This window comes from Bos taurus, chromosome 26 (genome assembly GCF_002263795.3).
Source record: "Bos taurus isolate L1 Dominette 01449 registration number 42190680 breed Hereford chromosome 26, ARS-UCD2.0, whole genome shotgun sequence".
Lineage (NCBI taxonomy): Eukaryota > Metazoa > Chordata > Mammalia > Artiodactyla > Bovidae > Bos > Bos taurus.
Window position 1 is genome coordinate 24,198,434 of NC_037353.1, and position 22,366 is coordinate 24,220,799.

General features: G+C 52.7%; 1 protein-coding gene across 8 annotated transcripts in view; it reads right to left on the reverse strand.

Annotated features, from left to right (window-relative positions):
* The window catches only part of SH3PXD2A (SH3 and PX domains 2A), a 249,288-nt gene that overhangs the window by 37,128 nt on the left and 189,794 nt on the right, over window positions 1-22,366 (reverse strand). For 7 of the 8 annotated variants that reach the window (XM_059882031.1, XM_024985923.2, XM_015460723.3 and 4 more), the window contains one exon: window positions 20,330-20,461. In XM_059882031.1, coding sequence (XP_059738014.1) covers window positions 20,330-20,461 — 132 coding nt within the window. Of the gene's footprint in view, window positions 1-20,329; window positions 20,462-21,315; window positions 21,463-22,366 lie in introns of those variants that run through there. The other variant, XM_024985925.2, reaches the window with a different exon arrangement.

Consider the following 22,366-nt stretch of genomic DNA (forward strand, 5'->3'; position numbering starts at 1 on the left):
CAACAGGAAAGATGGGGCCGAGACCACATGGGATTCTGATCAGATGTGAATGCTGGCCCGAGGGTCTGGGAAATGTCAGAGCTCAGCCACCCAGACCTTGGGGCTCTCATGGTCCTGCTGGGGGCTGCAGGGCTGCAGTAGTAGATCACAGCTGATAGTGACCACAGAGGTTACATCCAGAGAGGATCTGACGGCTTACTGGTTACACCCACTGGGAACCTGTGCCATTGGATGTTTTAATCAGTCATAGTATGAAGACAGAAGCTGTGTTGGCTGCACCGTCTCATTTAGTAAAAGTGGTGCCAGGATCAGGAGCCAAAACAGATCTCAACAGATGGTAATGACAGGTCAAATCTGACAAGATGAAAAGTATTATAGTAAGTGGAGAGACGAAAGGCCATGGCTTAGAACAGCGGTCTTATAACTCGCTATCTAAACTTTCTGGAGTACATGAGGGCATTATTCATCATTATACCAAATATTAGGTGCCAACTGGGAGTGTCTCGGGCACTTGGGTTGTATGGGTCACCCTACTTAGCAGCGAGGACGAGGAGGGTCCTAGCGTTTGGAATAGGGTAGAGAGTGCGCCTGTGAAATCCTAGGCTGCACTAGGGTTAGGAAGCACCTGGACTGGGTGACTTCCCAGACGCCTGGTTTACAAGGAGCAGTCCAGGATTGGTCCTCAGGCCTGACTCCTGGCGCAGCATCCCCTCGGCTCAGTTTAAAAAAGACTCTTTGTCGCTCCCTTTGCAGAAGGAGGCCAACGCCGCCTGCTTTTTCCATTAGGTCCCCTAAATCTCCGTCTGACAGATGAACCAGGAAAGCAGCCCTTTCATCTGCTTCTCCTCCATTCTGTCGGTCTCCACCAAGTGGACCCAGCTCTCAGGAGAGTCATGGGCGTGGCTTCCCCCCTCTTGCCGTGCCCCGAGGAGGGGGCTAACAGGCAGATTTCTGCCTCTGTCTCTAGGTAGCTCTCCCTCACCCTCTCAGAGCCCACCCAGCTGACAGAGCTTTCTGGCACAAGATCTCATCTGAGGTCTTTGCCAGGAGAGAGTGACTTTGGATCAGCATTTCTCAAACCTCAGATATTTCCACACCACTGGCTGACTTTGGCCATATCTTAGAACTACGTATACTGTGGTTCACATAGTAAATATATATTTAAAGCAGTTCCCCCCTCTTTTTTTAACTTCAAGAAAATAATTTGTTTAGGAAACTTCAGATTGCCACCATGAATAAACAATGAGGACCACTGGTCCCAACCATGAAATTACAGAGAACAAAACAAGAGAGTAAATTTGAGCTGTTGCTATGACTGAAGAGGCCACATCTAGAGACTGCTTCCTTTTTGTTACAGAAGGAGGTTTGTGAGAGAGAGTCAGAGTTGACCATCAAGCGGAGGTAAATCAGGCTTGTCAGAGAAACAGAACAAGATGGTTTTTTTTTTTCCGCATGTGTTGTGGCACATACTGCCTCTCTGTGTCGTCTAAAGGCATTCCATGTGCCATGGTGTTGTGTGGGTGACATTTCCAAGAAAAAGACTGTGGGCTAGAATGATACTTGGCCATCCAAATCGGCTGGCGAAAGGCAGTGACGTGTCCTCACTAGTGAGATGAGGACAGTAAGTAGCATGGACTTCCCAGGGTTGTGCTGGGGAATCAGAAAGAAAGGAATAGGGGCCACCTAGCAATGCGTCTGCCGTGTGTATGCGGATATCCAGCTTGGAGGAAAAAGCTGAGGGAACCCTCTGTATCTGTTACACCAGTCGTTTCAAATATAAGGGGTTGTTTTTATTCTTTTAACTAGTTTACTCCAAGGCGAAGTATACATGAGTGAGTTTGTATACTTTCCCCCTTTTCTCTCTTGGCTAAAAGCAGAGGCTTCTTGGTCCCAGAACTGAATTGGTTTCAACTAAAAGCCTTAGATGGACAACCATCCCCTCCCTTCTAGCTGAGTTCAGCCCCTCTTGAACTGGTGCAAAAAATAAAAAATGGGCAATTTCAACTTTAAAGACCATGTCCATAAACAAGACAAACCCACTCCGCAATTTGTCTAGGGCATCCCTCCCTCCAAACCCTGCTTCTTCAATTTCTGGGGAATTTTAAATAGAGGTCTTACAAAAACCCGCACCGCCTGACGTCAGCAGCTCTCTGACAACGTGGATTCTTCCACGCGGTGTGGGGAGCAGCTGCCGCGAATGCTGATACTTTTCCAGGCTTCTTTCCCAGTTGGAATTTGGGAGCCACTGGTGCTGCCCTAGGAGACTGGGAGAAGAAAGGTACCAGGCAGTGTCCTGCCTGGGGACCTGTAACTGTGATTCCCAAATTTCGGGCGTTACAAAGTAGCAGTGCCTGCGTCTCCGGTGCACAGTTGTGTCTGATTCTTTGCCTGCCAGGCTTCTCTGTCCATGGGTTTTCCTGGCACGAATACTGGAGTGGATAGCCTTTTCCTTCCCTAGGAGCTCTTCCTGACCCAGGGATAGAATCTCTCTCTTCTGCATTGCAGGTGGATTCTTTTATTGCTGAGCCATGAGGGAAGCCCTATAGAGCAGCGGGCATGCAGTTAATCTGAATAACCCCTGTACCACTGTTTAACAAACACAAAATATGTTTCCAAAAACCACTTACTTATGTTACGCTAAATAGAAAACTTGTATCCCTTGGCACAGATAGAACATAGCTGAAAAAAATACAATGAAACAACAAGGCTATGGATTTCCAGCAAGATACTAAGGCACATTCTAGCCAACACACTGAGACTGGGGCTAGAATTCCCCTTGGTCAAACAAATAGCAGCAGCAAGTTTCAGCCACACCAAAGCCCCACATGGAAGCTTTCCTCAATGTGGAGCGAAATAACTGAAAGGAAATCAGCTTCTCCTGATGGGATTCAATGCCATTTAATGCTGGGTCTGCCGCTCACTTATAGGACCCACTCTCTGGGAAACACTGATCTTACAGAGGAGCCTTGGGTTAAGGATATGCAGCCCCTTGATTTATATCCAAGCTCAGCCACTAGCAAGCTTTGTGGTCTTGTGCAAGTCACCCAGTTTCCTCTTCTGAAATACGGGAACGAAGGCCTCTGCCCTACCTAGCCTTGCATAGCTATGCTGAGGAAGAGATGGGAAACAGGCTTTGAAAAGTCTCTGGATTGTAGGTGGATGGGGGTGGAGGGGGTCATTATTCTGAGCAGGTTGAGGAACTTGATGGACTCCTAACTTCCTCCTGCCCCCCACTCCCAGATGCAACTCACTGCCCAGACTGGATGGTGGCCCATCCCTGTCTGTTAGAGAAAAGAATAGGAAAATGTCACTTGACAATATTCTTGCACAGTAAACCTTCCCAATAGCCACATGGATTTCAAAATATTATCATCATTTTATAGATATGGGAATTGAGGAGCAAAATGGTTACATACAGCTACTCAGTGGCACAGTGGGATCTGAACACAAGCCTTTCGTGTGGTCTAGAAGGAAAGGCCCTCCATCATGCTTCTTTGTGCATACCCAACAGAGCTCAGAAGCCCCAGATACGATGGTCTTTCTGATCCATCGCTGCCCAGGCCTCATCTTTCAAAACCATTGCCTTTGTGAAGCTCCTGTGACTCTCTGTGAGCTGGCCTTCTGCTCTCCTGCCCTCATGCTCTCCCTGCACCCTAACCTTGGGTTTGGGTTGGCTGTCAGGCCAGCTAGACCAAGAGCTCCTTGAGGACAAAGGCCACGTCTTGCTCATCTTGGTATCCTGTCGAGCCCCTGCCTGGCTCAGTGTTTGACAAAGAAGGGAGTCGGGGAGCAGCTGTTGAGCACGAAATGCAGTAACAAGATGGGCACAAGGCTTCTTTCACCTTGCCTGGCTTCTCCCTCCACACTAGCCCCCCTGCTTCCCTCAGCCTCAGTCTCTCTGAGTCCAGCTCCTGGGGTCAGCACTGGGCATTTGCTCTACAACTCCCATCCCTCTGGCCTGGCATCTTCTGCCAACTAGAGTCCAGTGCAGTTCTTCAGCCCCTGGGCAGTGTTCCTTCCTCTGGTCTCTTAAACTAGGGAGGTGCCTCTGATTCACAGTTCACCTGGAGGGATTTGCCCACAGGGACCTGAGGCCAGGAGATTTTTGTTGCTAGTTGCATAGTGCCCAGGATCACCCAGGAAGCTCACTCCCCCACCCATGAGCTCTCACAGTCCTCTGTGTGTGAGCACAGCACCTGATTGGGCCATTTTCATTTGGGCCTTTTCCATTCACAGGAATAGAAAAGCCAAGCTCAGGGAGGTCCCACAAGCCCAGCACCAGGGACAAGCCCACGCCCTGGGTGAGGCTTCTGGAAGAATGCAGAGGGAATTCTATGAACCAACAGCCCCTTCAAATTCAAAGCAGTTTCAAGGGCTGGCTGCAGGCCTCCACTGGGACTCTTGGAGCCACGGTGTCTCACACAGGGAACACACTGCCCTCTTCCACGGTGGGCGCAACTCATGGGGGCGCCTCTGCAAAGGGCAGCCCCAGAGCCCTGCTACATCCAACCCTCAGAGGATGGGTGGGGAAAGCTGCTAAGCTGCTAAGTCGCATCAGTCATGTCCGACTCTGTGCGACCCCATAGACGGCAGCCTACAAGGCTCTGCCATCCCTGGTATTCTCCAGGCAAGAACACTAGAGTGGGTTGCCATTTCCTTCTCCAATGAAAGCTACTCAGAGGAAATAGCTTCCCTCACCATGGTGCTTCTGCCTGAGGGAACCGCAGGAGATTAACCAAGAGGCAGCAGAGTGTACAGGGAAGAAGCTAGCTGTCTGAACTCTCTGGGCTTTCCGACCTGTGAAACAGAAGTCCTGCCACCGGTGGTTTCCAGGGCAAGGGTGGTGACTACACAATGGACGTTGTCTGGCTCACTGTTTGATATACAGGAGGAGCTTCAACCATTCCCTTCTTGCCTTTCCCACAGTTTCTGACATCAACGGTCTCCAAAAAGCAGAACTAGGTTTAAGTTGAGGTTGGAATACCCTGGGCATGGGATGACCACCCTGAGCCCTAGTTGGGTTTGTGTAATTTAGGAAGGTTCTCTCCTTGAGCTGGGCTTCCCAAGGGCTCAGTGGTAAAGCCTGCCAATGCAGGAGATGTGGGTTTGATCTCTGGGTCGGCAAGATCCCCTGGAGGAGGAAATGGCAACCCACTCTAGTATTTCTGCCTAGAAAAATCCCATGGACAGAGGAGCCTGACAGGCTATAGTCCATGGGGTCACAAAGAGTCAGACACTACTGAGTGACTGAGTGTACACAAACACCATCTCCTTGAGCTTCTCCTACCTCAGGGCACCATCTTGTCTTCTTAGTTTCTAAGATATGAGGTCCAGTACGGCTCCTATCCCAATCCAAGGAGAAAAGGCCACACCCCTAGTTCAGCTGCCTCAGAGATACTGCCTGGGGCCAACTGTCTCATTCTAGTCTCACCAGTTATAATGATTGGTCAGTCAGTAGTGACTGACATCCATGGGCACCAATCAAGGCCCTGTCACTCTCTGGTGCCTCAGCCCCTCCTTCCCTAAGGGGAGGAGTCTGCAAAGTTATACTCTGCCCCCTTTTACACCAGCAATCCCAGTCCCCTCCTTTCCCTTGAGACTGAAGGCTCCATGACTGGGGATCAAGCCGTCCTTGATGATCTCTATGCCTCAGTGTGTGGCACACAGCAGGAGTTAAGTTGGGGAATGAATCAATGCCTCATCTCTAGCCCCTGATGACACACTCACTTAATTGCATGGTTTGGTTCTCCCCACTCTGAATGGGCTTCCCTAGTGGCTCAGATGGTAAAGACTCTGCCTGCAATGCAAGAGACCCTAATCCGATCCCTGGGTTGGGAGGATCCCCTGTAGAAGGGAATGGTAATCCACTCCAGTATTCCTGCCTGGAGAATTCCATGGACAGAGGAGACTGGTGGGCTATAATCCATGGGGGTCACAAAGAATCAGACACGACTGAGCAACTAACACATGCACTTTGAGAGCCTGCCTATGATCAACACCCCACCACAGTCAGCAGCAAGATTCTGGTACCTTATGGCAGAAAGACAGAGAGGAAGCTAGGAAGTCACTGACCGAGCCTGCCCTCCTGGCTTCTATGAGGTCATCCCACCACCACAGGGCCCTTGAGGAGAGACTGTTCTAGAAGTGGTTCTAAGGTGGGGAGGCCTGGATGGAACAGATGTCTGGGTGTTGAGGTGGGCCTTGAAGAGTTCCGCACTCCCAACCTCCCTTAAATATGTCTTTGCCCTGCCAGGCCCAAGTCAGCACAGCTGAGTCTGAGCCCTCGGCCATGGCAGGCTCTAACTTCACTCCCCAGGAAGTGAGCAATATCATCATCAGCTCCTGTTCCCCAACCCTGGCCTGTCCCTTAGCCTAGAATGTGGGTGTCTCCAACCCTGTTCTCTGTCCTGGTCTCTGGATCAGAGTTCCAAGCAAACCTGGCTCTGAATCCATCCAGGCAGTGGAGGGATGGCCCCATGGGGGCAGAGAGATCAGGGTATGGAGGGCAGGCCGGAATCTTCCTCCCAGCTACTACATTAGCAATGATAAAATACTCTGGCCCCAACAAAAGCAGAGGCCCTTTGATTCCAAAGAGGGGGGTTTGTGTCAGCTGTGTAGTGAGACCTGGGATGCAGGACTGGAGTGGAAGCAGAAGAGTGGAGTGAAGCCTTCATCGGGGAGGCGCTACAGCTACCTGGCTGCTCCCTCCCCTGGTGTGAAGCCCTGCTGAACAGGCATGCTTCCTCTCTGTCCTCCAGGGAACAGTCAATTACAATCCCTATCTCAAGTCTTAAGCTCAAAAGTCAGTCATAGAAGTTAGAAGTATATTGGAAATATAAATTGGGAAATAAATCCATAAGGGCATATTAATTCTTCAAAAGGGATAATTTTGACTGTCACCCATCTCATTGGCATCTGGGAGGGACAGCTTTCAGTGACGTGGGACAGCTGCTATAACTAGGAATGTTTGGCCTTTTTAAATATGAAGCAAGAAAGTGAAAAAACGTCACTTAGGAACAATTTTAATAAAATGATGAAGGTCTTAGATGTGCTCCAATCAACTCTTAGTGAAACACAATGAAGTAGTGTTGTTTAACGGGAATGGTGAATAAGCGAAAACATTTGTGAACAGGCTAGACTAGTAATTCAAACATCACAACTCTGTTGGCAAGGAGGTTCAGGTGTTCGCCAACTCTGGTCTTGCTCCCATTACCAAGGCCAGGGGAAGCATGCCCGTCAGTGTCAGTGCTCCTGGTTTAGTATTATTTATACCCAAGTGTGAAGGAGTTGATCTGGTTCTTGCCAAAGGGGCGCTGGGTGAGGCAAGGGGCGGGGCTTCCCAGGGCTAGGTGGGGCCAGAGGGGGCGAGAGCCCCATTATTCTGTTATCTTTACAGGCTGGTCAGAGTCTGCTCCAATGTGCTAAGCCATTTTCATTATATCCCCACCCCACTGTGCCAGGTACATGGTAGATACGCAGAATACACCAGCTTAAACATGCAGAAGGGTCAAGACACTTGGCTGGTAGGCAAGACGGAGGCAAGGATGCCCCAGGTAGACAAAAAAGACTCAGGGGAAATGGACTTCTCTAACTCATCACCTCAAAATGAACTGGGCTAGGCAAACCCCTGCCCCCAGACAAGTGGAGGCTGGTGGAAGCCTCCTATGCTGGGCCTTCAGGACTCTGCACTGGCTTGAATTTTGGCCTCTCTTTTTAAGTACCAGAGCGATCGATTTCACAGATCTCGTTTAACTTGAGAAGGATGGGGGAGGAGGAGCAGGGAAAACTGCATTCTTCCCCTTCAAAGCCAAGAGTCCAAAGTAATACTTCTGGTGGTAACTGATCCCGGCCTGTTTGTGATTACAGCCCCCTTGCTCGCTTTCTGGCAGAAGGGCCTTGGAGCCCCACAGCACGGCTGATGGGGACAGACACCCTCGCTCACTTGGATAATCTTGTCCTCGTCTGACATGACCAAAAGCGTCTTTCAGCCACTCTGCTTTCAGCAGTTCCCCAGGGCAACTCTTCAAAACATCACTTTATTTTAAAAAGGGGAGGGGAGAAGCCACCCCTAACCCCGATCATGAAATTCCACAACACTAATCATATTCCTTCTGTTACCAGCACCAGCCTGGAAAACACAGCAGCACCAGCTGCCTCATTGGCTGATGCAAATTAAAGGAGAGAGGGAGGCTCACGAGTGGACAATCTTCCTCCTTTGCCTGTCCCCTCCCTTTTATCAGTGGAGAACACACACACACACACACACGTGCACACACACTCCCCTTTTGCTGTCATAGCACAGAAGTGGCTTAGCAAAGCTCAAGACTATTTCTCAGCTGTTCTTTCTCCGGAAATTTAATCTGTGGAGCATTTGGCCTCACAAAGCCCATTCCAAAGGTGTGCAGGAGCCCACGGGCCCTGTGATCATCATTACAATCCCAGGGATGTTTGTAGCCAATGACCCATTTGGCTGCTTGGAGAGCTGGCTGAAAGTTGCCAACATGGTCAGATTCCCCTTGCTTGCTCCCTCTAAGCTGAAACTGGCTTTTTTTTTTTGGAGCCCCATGGCTTAGAGGGGATCTCAGGAGTCCTGGCACTATGGAGATGAATGGGCTGCTTCCTGCCTGGCTTGGTACCAGTGCAATGGTCACGGGGAACAGGGGAGCCTGGTGTCTGGAAAGCAGCCGTGCCCACTGTCTTCACTCCTAACCACAGGTGAGGAAAGGCGATGCTCAGGAGGATGAGCAGCTTGCCTAAGATCACCTGGTTAGTGGGTGGCTCAACTTGGAACCTAGACTGACTGAGATTGACTTTTACACAAAGCTTGTCATTCCTCCCACGAGGGCACACGGCTGCTCTGCCCATTGAGATGACACCCTGAGCATGGTGCCAAGTGGCAACCCGCTGACCCAATGCCTTGAGCAAGAAGCAGGAGGCTGGAATTGGCAGAAAACCCCCAACCCCAGGTGCCAGGAGGTCACTTGGCCAGCCCGGGGCTGGGGGTGGGGGGGAGGCCTGTGGCCAATACTGCAGTCACTGGTGCAGGGATGAGGTCCCAGGCTGTCCTGATTGCAGCAGCTCAACATTCTGCCTCAATCAAAAGATGGTGAGCCTGCTGAGCAGAGAGGAGGCTGGGGCTTTTGTGAGGGCGCTGGTTAGAAGTACAGAAAACAAATAAGAAAAGACAGAGTGTCCAGAAACACCAGGAGTGGAGGCCCGGCCAACCTCAACAGAGACCCCACCACCTTCCTGCGGGGAGGGAGGGACCTAAAGGATGGGGAAGGCAGCACTTTGGGCTGGAGCGGCAGCGGTGGGGAGGCGGGGAATGGGGGGCACCAGGGAACACAGCCAGCCAGTGTGATAGCCCCACCTGGGTCCTGAGAAGTGGTGTTGCTGAAAGGGGGTGTTTGCCTTCATGCCGAGGCATCTGAAGATGACCTTGCTGGGGGGATAGCACCTTGTCTGAAAAATAAGCCTGTCTGAACGCAGGTGGTTGGGGAGGATACAAGGAAAGAAGTCTCCCTCTTGGGCCTGCCTCTGCTCTCTGTGTCCTGGCTCCAGCTGTAGCAGCAGGCTGAGGGGTCCAGGGTGGGGAGCTGAAGAGCCCGCTCACCTCCTCCTTCACCTGGGGGACAGGCTGGGCCCCAGTCCATGAGTGGGTGGGTGGTGAGGCCTCGAAGGTGCCAGGAGATGCCAGTGTGCCTCAGAGACAGCTACCTTGGCACCTGCGGTCCCTGGCCCATGCAGCAGACCTGCCACAAACTCCATGGGACTCTGGGCAAATGACGTCAGGCCTCCATTCCCCCTCTGTCAAAGGGAGGTTTGGGCAGATGGTCAGAAATGTCTCCTGCAGCTTGTCTCCTTCTCTTGACATTTGAGGTCCTTGAGACCCACAATACATCCCCTCGGCCTGTTTATCACTTAGGGGATGTCTCCTCTCTGGCAGCCCCAGAGCCTGGCCAGATCCCCCTTGTCTGTGCCACTGCCATACCTCACACATGCCGTTTACTCGGCTTAGAGCACTTTTCTCCTTCAGCTCCTTGTTCATGGCCTGCTACCTCCAGCCATGACCACCCACCCCAGGCGCTACCCCATCTCTGAAGCTGGAGCAGACCGTGCCTTATGGTCCCACTCTCCCAGCCCCTCAGTAACACTGGCCCCAGTGGCACTGGGCTTTCTGCCTCACATGTGGAAGTGCATTGTCAATATCATAGACTTACTGCATCCAGGCCTTTACCCTGAGGGAAGAGAAAGCCCTAGAATACCATCTATGGGGAAGACAGGGATGGCTGCTTCTTGTCAACTGCTGCACCGAGTGCTGGGCACACAGTAGGTGCCCCGCATGTGTGGACTGAATGAGCAAACCGCATCCTACGGATGCAGTCCTTGCATATAAGAGGTCATTCAGATGGTGCTGAGACCACTGAGGGGAAGGAGGTGGGATGGAGCTCTTCACTGGATCATGAGGGGTTGGGGAAGGGGCCAGGGTAGGTCTATTTATTCTGACAAAGGGACGGCAGAGCAGGTTGGGGTCCTGACAAGCATGGCTCAGGCACAGTTCAGGCTCAGCTCTCACGCCCTTAGTCCTGGTAAGCAGATCTCCAGGGAGACCATAAGTGCCCTTGATCCATCCTCCCATCCAGTCCAGCCCCACCTCATGGACCTGGCTGAGCCAAATGCCAGAACACTCACAACTCTTCTGCAGGAAACCGGGTCAGCAAACACCCCTTCCCTTTCATACTCCCTCCACCCCACGCCTTGGCCTTGCTCCTACCCCAGCTGGGGCTTCAGCGGGACTGACCTCTGCTCTCCTGCTCTCTGTGGCCTGGAGAATTCACACAGCAGAGAGCTCTGGGGCTTGGCTTTTCAAAGAAGTAAAATCCACAAGGAAGAGAAACGCAAACATCCAGATTTCCCAACCCTGGATAAACAGCAGTGGATTAGTGTGGCAACCTGGGCCCCACCTCCCAGCTATGCAACCTCTGGGCAAGTCACTGACCCACTCTGGGCTTCAATTTCCACCTGAAAAGGAGCGGATGCCAACATCTACCATTCTTCTTTCTAAGGTGTTATACGAACACAGGGTTTTATGTTTTATAAAACATAAACTATTCTGATTCATACACAGGTCACCTTGAAAAATGTCCCAAATCCACCACTAGCTGGCATAAGTGAACACTTGCTCCCCAGGAGGGCTTGACATCCCCGATCACACCCTCTTCCCCAGACGAGTCTTCCCCAGAGAACAGACACACAGGCTTCAGAGCACTTAGGATATCCCTTAAACACTAAGGTTCTGGGACACCGGGATCCAAGGGGGGCCCGTGGCAATGCCGACAGGCCAGAGAGAACAGCGGGGAGGGCCCTGCAACCACAGCACACTGGCTCAGAGACCCCCTCACGGTTTGCTCACTTCGTGGACAGTCCCTGGCAGACTCCTCCTCTGAGTCTGGCTTTCTCTCACCTCTCACGATGCCTGGGCCATTCCCCCACCATCTAGTCCAATAACAGCTCAGGCAGGCAGATGCATTTTAGCCTGAGGCTGAGAGGTGCCTGACAAAGAAGGGAACGTGGAGCCAGGGCTGAGACGATTAAACGAAACCCCCCCTCCTGAGAGCTCCATAAAGCATGTTCCAAACATGAAGTTGGGGGTTACATGAGCCAGCAGCTTCTCTCCACTTCCTGGCATTTGACAGCTCAGCTCCCAGTGAACACTGGCTTCCACCAGGCTTCCCAACTGGGCTAACGGGGTCACCCTGCTGTTCCTCCACAGTGAGGCCAGGGAGTCCAGGTCAGCATCGGGAACCCAGAGGATGAGATTACAGAATCTGAAAAGATGCTGAGAGATGAGAGTGGCTAGTCGGGCAAACCTCACATCTACCAGAGTGATTACTAAAAGCCCAACCGCAGGAAATAAACAGGCACTATGACAATGATTAATCAGAGGAAGGAGGTGATAGAGTGTGGCTGGGAAAGGCCTCTCTGAAGAGGAGCTGGTGGAGCTGAGATGCTTGGAGCTTGGAGAATGGAGGAAGAATTAGAAGCAAGGCACTTTGGGGGTAAGAACAAGGGTAGCAATTTTTAAACCCAAATTCCCTGAGGTCCCTAACAAATTATATCCCAGAAAGCACTACAGTGAAGTCTATTTTAATTTAAGAATACAGGAAAGCTGCGGAGGGATCTTTGTCTTGCACTTCAGCAGGACTGTCACTTCTCCTGGGGACAAAGCCCGGTGTGAGTGTGTGTGAGTGTGTGTGAGTGTGTGTGAGTGTGTGTGAGTGTGTGTGTGTGTGTGTGTGTGTGTGTGTGTGTTGGGGGTGGACGGAGGGTCTCCAGTGTTGCCCGTTCCCCAGGCATCTGGGCCAGGATATGTCTGGGGAGCGGGGGCAGCGGCCACACCGCAAGACTCCCACCAAGTGAGTGGTGGTCACTACCCCTAGAACAGCATGCCTTGGCCTGCTACCACGTGGCTTCTTCCCCTTCTCTGCCCTCACTCACTGCTTCTCCCCCAAAGCGCCTTGCTTCTAATTCTTCCTCCATTCTCCAAGCTCTAAGCATTCTCAGCTCCACCAGCACCTCTTCAGAGAGGCCTTTCCCAGCCATACTCCATCACCTCCTTCCTCTGATTAATCGTTATCATAGTGCCCATTTATTTCCTGCACTGCACTTACCAAAATCTAGACTTATTTTCCTTTTTCACATGTGACTGTTTCTCTAGCACATGTAAGCCCTGTAAGTGTGGGACTCTGTTGGCCTCTGTCACCTCTGAGCACCACTCTGGAACTTAGCCAAGTAGTACGGACTCAGTGATGACTGATCACCTGAGGACCAGCCTTGTTGGGCTCTGGGCAGTGTGTGGTTCAACTGGTCCCTTGCTGTTCAAACCCAGAAAAGCAGCCTTTGAGATGCGGGTGAGAGGACTCAGTGCGATCTTGCTTTCTCTCCGCTCCACTCCCCTACAAAATGCGGGTAGCTAGGTGTTGCTGTGGGGCTGAGGCTGGGATGAGCTGGTGTCACTCTGGCACTTTCAGCTGGGTTTCCAAGGTCACCACGGATCCACATCTTTTGTTCAGAAATGTCTACTCAAGGAAAGGCTGTGGGACATGATTGGTCATAGAGCCAATGTGAGGTCAAGGTGACTGGCCACTCCACCTGCCCAACCTGAATAGATGGAGGTAAGACAGGGAGCGCCCAGGGGCCCAGTGCTCCACCCAGCCACCTGGCAGCTGGCTGGCAGCCCTTAGTGCTGGCAAGCCCCTGGATGCCTCCCTGACAACAGCCAGTGTAGATCTAGCTCAAGGGAAGATCTATTTCCAGGCCCCCAGTCCTGGACACACCTTCCCCTACCATCTGCCTCCCCACAGCCGGGACCGCTTGCCTCAAATACTCCTATTTTCAGGTCCCTCTTCTGCTCACCTATTTTCCACGGCCCCAGCCTGCCTCCCCACCTGCTGCTGGCTACCTTCCGCCTTCTTCATCAAGCCTTACCTCCTGGGGCAACTGTACACCTGCCTTCCCATCTTAGCCCCAGCGGGCTCTGCCTTCCACCTGGCACTCCACTCAGGTGCCTCAAGAATTCTTCCCCTCTCTCCTATCTATCCCCCCATCTCCTATATATCCCCACTTTCTCCCAGGCCCAGCTCAATGCCCCCAGCTCCTCGAGGCAGCCTTTCCCAACTATGCTAGACCCCGCCCCCAGCACGTCAGCTTTGTGCGTGCCACAGAGCCACTGAGTGACAGCCAGCATGGGGTATCACAGGTGGGCCTCTCCTCTCCCCAGCCTTGGCATGGAGCCCCTGATCCCACAAGGTCTACTCCTGGATCACCAAGGGGACTCTGACTCTAACTCTTCCTGACACACAGACGGGGGCCAAGAACAGCTGCCAAGCCAAGGCTCCAGAGGGACACTCAGGTCTCCAGCATGGTCTCCGGCTGCCATGCCCCATAGCAAGCTTCCTCTGCTGTACCTACCTCACAAACCATCAGGGCTGAGAGAATCCTCATACACCATGAAGTGCAACCTGTTTTCTAGCCAGGTGGGAAACTGACTCTGCAAAAGGGCAACTGACTAGCTGTGTGTTCCAAGGTCGGTTGGTGGCCGAGCTGCCCCAGTCCAGCCGTCTTAATGCCATGTAGTGGTGGCAGTTTAGTTGTTAAGTTGTGTCCTACTCTTGCAACCCCATAGACTGTAACCCACCAGGCTCTTCCCAGGCAAGAATTCTGGAGTAGGTTGTCATCCCCTTCTTCAGGGGATCTTCTCGACTGGGGGATCGAACCTGCATCTCCTTCACTGCAAGAGAAGTCTTTACTGCTGAGCCACCAGGGACGGAGCCACCAACAACTATCATGTACTGAGCACTTAATTCCTCTTGAACAAGTACACACTAACCCCACAGCTATTGGTACAATTAGCACCATTTTGCAGGCAAGGAGACCGAAGTTTACTTAGAACATTCAAGTAACTTCCCAGGCTCACCACTAGTAAGTACTAAATCAAGAACCAAATCAAGATTAAAACCAGGCTTATCTAAGTTGAACCCATACTTTTCATTGCTAGGCTATCGTGCAATCTTATTCTCAGAACCATCTCCAGCCAGGGTGACTAAAGCTGGGCTGAGGGCCCCAGATTGGATCAGAATGCTCACTTCTGTTCCTGACTGATGCTCGATGGCCCCTTGCCTTCCAGCCAGCTTCATGAAGTGGGCAACAACTGCCCCCCAGAGACAGCCTTGGAGCAGCATGGACTTTGGAATCGCTGATCAGGCTGACATTGCAAGAACATGCATGTGTTGTACTTAGGAAGAGAAGTGTGTCAGAGATCAAGGCTTTCTGTCAGCTGGGACAGTTACCACAGTTACCACAACCAAATATGGCTCACTCACCAGAACCAAACTCTTAAAAGGCTGTTGCACAGTTAAGAGTGTTAGTTCGCTTATCTGTAATACAGACTGCAAGAAACTTGTCCCTCTAGAAACGGCCTATCCTATCTTTATTTGGACATCTTTTCAAGAGCAGATTGGCAATATAAACTACTAATGAGCTGGCTCCTTAGTAAGCACAGAGTCTAACTAAAAGACAGAGGATATATAGAAGAAGTCCATTTAAGACATCAGAATATCTGCAGAAGTAGCCCAGTCTCACAATACAGTCCACTCATGCTCACGCCAGTTAAGAGTTTAAAGTCCATAAAGGCAGGAACTGTATGGGTAGGCATGTAATCAGCATAGGGCCTGGGACACAAGAGGTATTCAAGAACTGTGAAATAAATGGATAAGTGAAGAGTATATACAGTGTATGTCTCACTTACAAAAAGCCTATGTAGAACCAGTTATAACAGTGTTCATGAAGAAATACCAAAGGAACAGAACAGGTACATCTTCAATGTTAAAATGATTCCAACTCACAAAATATATGGCTGAAGAATGCATCATTTTTGACAACAAAAAATAATCATTAGGACATACAAATCTGAGAGGAAAGCTTATTAGTTTGTCTTATTGATAAAGATATTTGTCAAATAATAAATGGTTACATTTCATGGGAGGGAAAAAAAAAAAAAACACCCATGTAGTATGTATCACTGTTCTCTTATACTCAGGAGGAAATGGATTCCTGCCTATATCACACAGGGTAGCATTAGATCTTAAACCTAACATTCAGACTCCTGGTTCTTTGCTCTCTCTACTACACACAGCCATTAAATAAGTAAAATAGATGCAGCCAACATGTTTTCAGATAACTTACCTCCCTAGATCTCTTTTCTTTAAAACATGTACTCCAAGCCACTGATAGAGGTTGGAAAGGCACCCATGTTTATACTCTATGACATTTCTCCTAGACACAGCTGATTGGCCCAGAGTTGGGCACCTGATCCAAAGTCTGCCAATCCATTGGCTGGCCAGGAACCAATCAGATTAAAGCTTCAAAGTTTGACCCTGTAGAACCAGAGACCATCCTCAGTTGATGTCTATTATCTTGACTGAAAAATCTGGTCCTGACAAGCCAGCATCAGGTGAATGGGCCACTGTTATGAGTGAACAGGAAGAGAAGGAAGCCTGGTCTGCAGTTAGGAGATCACAGCTGGGCTTTCAATCCACCTGGTACCCAAGAGAGGGAGAAGGGTAGCTGCTGCTTTGTCTCCTGCCAGCTTTCTGGTTCCCAGTCCTTGTGAGGCTGGGGTGTCCTTCCCATCCTTGGGTTCTGGTGAGATTTTCCCGAATCCTTTGAGTAAATCTGAGTGGGTGTCTGTCCTCTGCTCACTACTCAATTGGGACTAAAGCACTGACTTTGGAGGGGACTGAAGATTCTCAAACTCCCCAAGGCTTAGTTTTCTCACCTATACAATTTCTCACTTCTGTGGACCAGGAGCTCAAAATTTCTTGCCAATACAATACTTTTACCTTATTCCTATAGCTATATGCCTCCAAGGAAGTATTGTATAATATCTCCCAAGGTTATCACACTAGTGCCAGGAAAGAAGCAAAGACTCAGAGCAGGAAAGCTGGATCAGGGAAAAAACTGAGCATCCGCTGACTCATATCCCCACATCCCCTGGCTGGCTCCTAGTCCTGAAAGAAGGAAACCATCCTGGAAAGTTGGAGGCAGCTTTGCTTAACACAGAAATCAGAGCAACTGCCATCAAGATTCTGCCAGAAGTCAGACCAGATTTTGCCTGCTGGAAGGTAAAGCCAATGTGGTCTTTGAGGCGTAAGAATGTCCTACCAAGGCAGCATCTCAGGCTCTGTTGCTTATGTCAAGGGTGGAGGGCTTTTCAAAGATAAGACAAAAATGGCTGGCAAATTTAACAAAACTGCTGAGTCTTTCTGCTATTTTTGTCCCTGTAGATCAATGGAGAAAGAGAGTCCTTTTCTGGCTGGGCCCCAGGCCCACTGTTTAATCAAAAATTTTTCCCTGAAGTCACCCAAGTCCACACTGTGGGCGTCTTTGACATCTATCCACTTGCATTCCCCAGAATATGCTTGTCCTTGGTGTTGGGAATTCACCACCCTTCTCAGATTCTCTTAGCTGTGGCTTATCCCCAAGCTCGACAATTAACAAGAAGAATTCCCACTACCAATGAGCACCACGCTGGAAGGAGGCACACAGAGCCATCCTCCTGCAACAATGCTCCAGGGAGCCTTGTCATCATCTCAGCCAGGCCATGTCTGTCCTTGACCTGCAGCATCGCCAACTCAGTGATGATCCCTCCTGGGATCAGCCCATTCTCACCCTCCCCCCACTTCCTCTGGAGAAGGGAGAGATCTCAGCTGTTGGGACTTTAGGAAAATGACTTAACCTCTTAACCTGTTACTTTAGACACAAAGTGCTTAAAGTGGCTTCTATCACACAGGGTTGTTCCATGATTCCAGTAAGATGATGCATATGAAGTGCACGGCCTGAACCTGTGTTTACTATTTACTGACTCTGAAATGCCTTCCAGACACATCTCTCTTTAGATGAATGAGATTACAGAGTATGGGCACAACCACACCTCCAAAATCCCCTGGAGGCTGTGGTCCCTTCCAGAGGGTTCTGACAAGTGAGCAGAGACAGAGGTGGCTGGGTCCCTCTGTGCACACCCTATTCAAGGAGCTTTCAGCCAAGTAAGAAGGGGATACAGGAAGAGTCCTAGCTCCCAGAGGGCAAGGCCAGCCCCAAGGGGCAGAGTGGTGCTAGCTGGAGCTGCTGCCCCAACAATTTGAGTGGAAATGCCTCACAACGCCCACCAGTCCTAAGGTCAAAGGCGTCACAATTGACTCTTTGTCCCGGAGTTCAAAAGCCTCACTCACCAGTCCTTCCAAAGCCAGTCTGCAGGATTCACAACACATTTCCCCTCCCCCACCGTCCGACTCCTTGGACTGGGAAACCACTCTCCCAAGGATCTGCAGTTGGCCCTCTTCCTCTCTCCTCTTCACCCACTCAGTTTCTCGGGTTAAGCTGGTTTTACACTGGAGGAGGTCTCCTTGTTTCTGACGGCAACACAGTGTGGGTTTGTGTGGTGGACACAGCACTCCAAGGTCCTTGCATTCACCAAGGGGAGAGACATGGAGTCCAGGGAAATGAGAAGACCATGTTCAGGGAGACTCTGTCTACCTGACACCCAGGGCCCTGGGGCATCTCCCAGCCGTGAAGCGGGCTTGGGGAGGTCATCTGCTCCAGGCCCTGTTTCGGAGCACCCACGAGGCTGTCTCCATTTCACAGAAGGGGCAGCAGAGGCCCAGAGGGAGGAAGGAACCTAAAGTCACCCAGCAGGTGGGTGGTGGGCAGAATCCCGCTTCTGGAGATGGCAGCTCCCTCAGAGGGTTGCTCTGGGGAGTCAGGCTGCCTGAGCCCCTCAGATAGCCATCGGGGACTCCTCAGGAGAGGAGTACCTTGCAGTTCCAGGTTTGCTGCAGAAGCCCCACTTTGTCAAGGTGCTCCCTCCTTCACTCCCAGGCAGGGTACTGGATGCGGGGTGACAGGGTACAGGGAACCAAGGAGTCTGATAACAGGCTGACTGCCTTTAGTTGGGGGGGGGTCTCCTCTATAGCCATCCTGGCCAGCGGCTGGTACCCAGGGACACGGGGGCTCACTGCTCCCCATACAGACATAGAGCTGCACTGGTGCCATGAGGCAAGAGGGTCCCTAAGCCAGAAATCTACTTCTGAGCAGCCCTGACTTTATATGGAAAAGCCGACACGCCTTCCTTTGGGCCACGCCCCCAAACAAACATGTCTCTACGTCCTCAGTGGATGTCTCCAATCCCACCAGTAGAGAGCCCTTTCTCTGGGTCTTCAGGTGCTTAGGGTTCCAGAGCCAGGCCTCTCAGACATGCAGCTTCTGTGGGGGCGGGGAGGCGGGGCTGGTACTGTGACAAAGGCCGAAAGCCCCCTTCCTTCCATGCAGGAAGGGGACTGGGCACCTGGGGTGAAGGGCCCAGGCCTTACCCTAGGGACAGTTGGGTGGGGACAATGGCTGCCAACCACGGCGGTGATGACTCCAGACACAATGGCAGAGCCTAACCTCTTGGAGGGGAACAAGCTCTGAAGACTCCACATGGGGAGGGCCATGAGTCAGGTCTATGTTGGCATCACAGCCCTGTTCTTAGCACAGTCCCCAAGCCTCCTGCAGCAGCAGCCTAACCTCACCTCCCCCAGTGGGTCTGCTGGGATATCCTCAGTATCTTTACTGCTACTTCTCTACTTGCTGCCCTTAGGCACATGAACCAGGGGCCCAAGAAATTCCTGTTCTGTTTTTGACTTAAGGTGTCTCACTTCCCCTCAGTTTTTCTGTGCCTCAGTTTTTCTCTCTATAGAGTGGGCACAGACGTCCTTTGGCCTGTCTTGCTGTTGGAGCTTAAAACACTGGGAAGAACAGCGTGGAACAGGGAAAGAAGAGCAGGCCCCTCCTCTCTGGGAGTGTCCTCCAAACACAACTCAGAGAGGCTCCAGCACAAGCACGGCGCGGGGGCCTTCCCCCACAGCAAACCGAAACCAAAACAGAACGCCCCAGGAACCAACTCAAGTGCCAGCAGGTCACCAGCAAGCTGACGATGGGGGTCCTGGGCCAGAGTTCACCCCGGGCCCTGCAGGGGGTCACACGGGCCTGCACCTCAGACTGCCGGACTCGGGCCCTCCTCACTCCCCCAAGAGACTCCTGCTGCTGAGGCACTGAGGCCCACTCGGTGAGAACCCAGGAACCGGCAGCCCCCGGGACAACCAATCTGCCTGGCCCAGACAGGACAAAGCCTCAGTTCCCAATGACAGGGCGGCTGCTGTGGGACCCTCCCTGGGCCCAGGACCTGACTTCATCCCCCTGTCTGGGCCCTCTTCCCAGCTCAGCAGGGGGCAGTCAGCTCAGACACCAGCCAACCTCCACAGGCCTGGCCTTTCCTCAGACAATCCGCCCGAGGACCCTGGACCCCACAGTGACGTCATGGCCTGCCTGTCCCACCAGCCAGCCAGGTTCTTCCACCCCTGCCTCGTTCCCAGCCTGGAATATGGTCCCAAGGGAGAAGATGCTGTAGGATGCCCCCGAGCTGGGCACTATCTGCCCCTGGGCCTTGGAGGGCACAGGGTCCCTCCACACAGGCTGGACGGTGGTGCCTGTGCCGCCACCCTGGCCTTGCATTAACACAAGCCAGTTAATTACCCCGAGCGCTGGAGACATTCTTCCACCACCAGGCAAACTGCTGGCCTGCAGCCCAAACCAACAGGGGAAACTTCAGCCTCCTCGGCCCTCTCCCAGCCAGATGGAAATAACGTATAGCTGCAGAGGTGGGGGAGGAGGAGGGGAACAAAAACCAGCCGGGCTCCTGGTCTCCGGGCCGGCCAGCCAGCCGGGCACTCACCGCTCTCGTTCTTCTCGATGACATCCACCACCTCCCCGGCCTGGAGGCTCAGCTCCGAGTTCTCCTGCTTCTTATAGTTGGACACCACCACGTACTGTTCCAGGATCATGGGTTCGGCGTTGCTGTCGGCACCTGGCGAGGGCAGAAAGCACGCGGTGAGCCAGCGGCCGGCCATGGCCCCGCGGCCGGGGCGCCCCCTGTCCATCGGCCTTGGGGGAGGCTGCTCGGTCGCCAGCGCCGCTCGGAGAGGCTGCCCGCAGCCAGGGTTCGCAGCTCGCCGGGCCCCAAGGACAGGCCATATAGCAGGGCCCCACACCGGCCCGCTGCGCCGCGGGGACCGGGGGACATGGGGAGCAAGGGGGCAGCGGAGGGGGCGGGGAGCGGGGAGAGACAGGCAGAAATGAGACAGAAGCGGAGGGGACTCAAAGCGAAAAAGCCCGTGGCTGCGATGAACTAATCACGGTCCAGCACAAGGCAGAGGGAGTCGGAGGAGAGGCCCGGGGTGGACGTGGTCTCTCCAGACCCCTCGGCCACAGGGGTGCGAGGGGAGGGCCGCGGGCAGGCGGGCTGGCGGCCCATGGGGGCTGATTCTGGAGTAGAGGAAAGAGGAAAGGCCAGGCGAGGAGGAGGGCTCGGGGCCTCTCCCCAACCCCTGTAAACCCAGAGAAAGAGAGTCAGCAGTCCTCCCCTCGGGAGGGAGAGGCCGAGAGCGGGAGAGGACGGCTCCACGGCCGGGCCCAGGCGAGAAGTCAAGAGGGTTTGAGGCCGCCAATCACTGGGGTTTACTCGCAGCCCTTAAATAGAAACACATGAGACCCATCGAATGAGGAGCCGGGGGTGGAGGCAGGGGAGGGGGAGGAGGGCCGAGACTGTTTACTTGAAACCCAAGAAGAAAGTCCCAGCGCCAGCGCCGCCGCTGGAGAGCCCAGCCCGCCCCCCGCCAACTTTTCCTCAAGTTCGGCTCCACTCTTGCACCTCGGGCTCACCAAGGCGCGGCCACCGACCCGGCGGGCCTGGCGCCCAGGGACTGGCTTCACGCTGTCGCCTCCAGCCCCGCTTCCCGTCGGGGCATCGTCTGGCCTGGCTGCCGCCCTCCAGCCACATGGAAACCGACGCAGCGTCCCTCTGCTTTTAAGCTCTGCTGGGGCTTGTGGTCAGGCTCCCGGAAGCCTCCCGCCGCCCTCTCCTGGCAGTTTCAGGAGCTTGAGGGGTCAGAAGGTGGGGCTCAGGGGGAGGAGGGCAGCAGGCCAGAGGTGCCCTGGAGCGAGCAGCGGCTCACTGGACTGGTAAGGCACTGGACCAGTGTAATAGGCATTAAGCAAACACCGGGCTGGAAGGTGGACAGACCCCGTGCAGCTGGCATTGAATGTCCAGCTAAAACCTCTCTGCACCTCACTGTCGTCATCACTAGGGTGGAGTGCGGACCTAAGCACCTAAGAACACACGTGACCGGCTAGGAGCTGAAGGGATCCACGAACCAGAGACCCACTGGTCACCTCCTACAGGAAGCTTTCCCAGACCCCTCCCCTCTGATCTCCTCCGAAAAGGGAACTCCTAGTATACGTCTTAAACTACGTGTCTACTGCCCCACACATCTACCAATCTCCTGAAAAGCTGGGGGCTTCACACCACCAGCCTGGCTATAGAAATGGCTGAGAGGGTCCCCGGGCTCCACACGGCCCCCTTGGTGCTTCAGCCTGCAGTTACATTCCCCACATGCCTGAGTCTAACTTGGCAAATGTTCTGTACCAGGCATGTACCCTGTTGCATTTTTTATCGTCACAACAATCTTATTACCTTCCCATTTCACAAAGGACACCTCAGAGACCCAGAGCAGAGGCTTGAGCCAGCCCACACAGCCTTCATGGAGAGAACCAAATTCACTCCGTGTTTTAAGTTCAAGCCTGTCTCGTTCTGTTACAGAACCGCCCCTGATTTGTTTCCAGACATCCCATTCTCCTCACAACGAACCTCAACTTGATATCACAAGATCTGGGGAGCTTCTAAAGAACACGGATGCCTGAGTCCCCAGAGAGG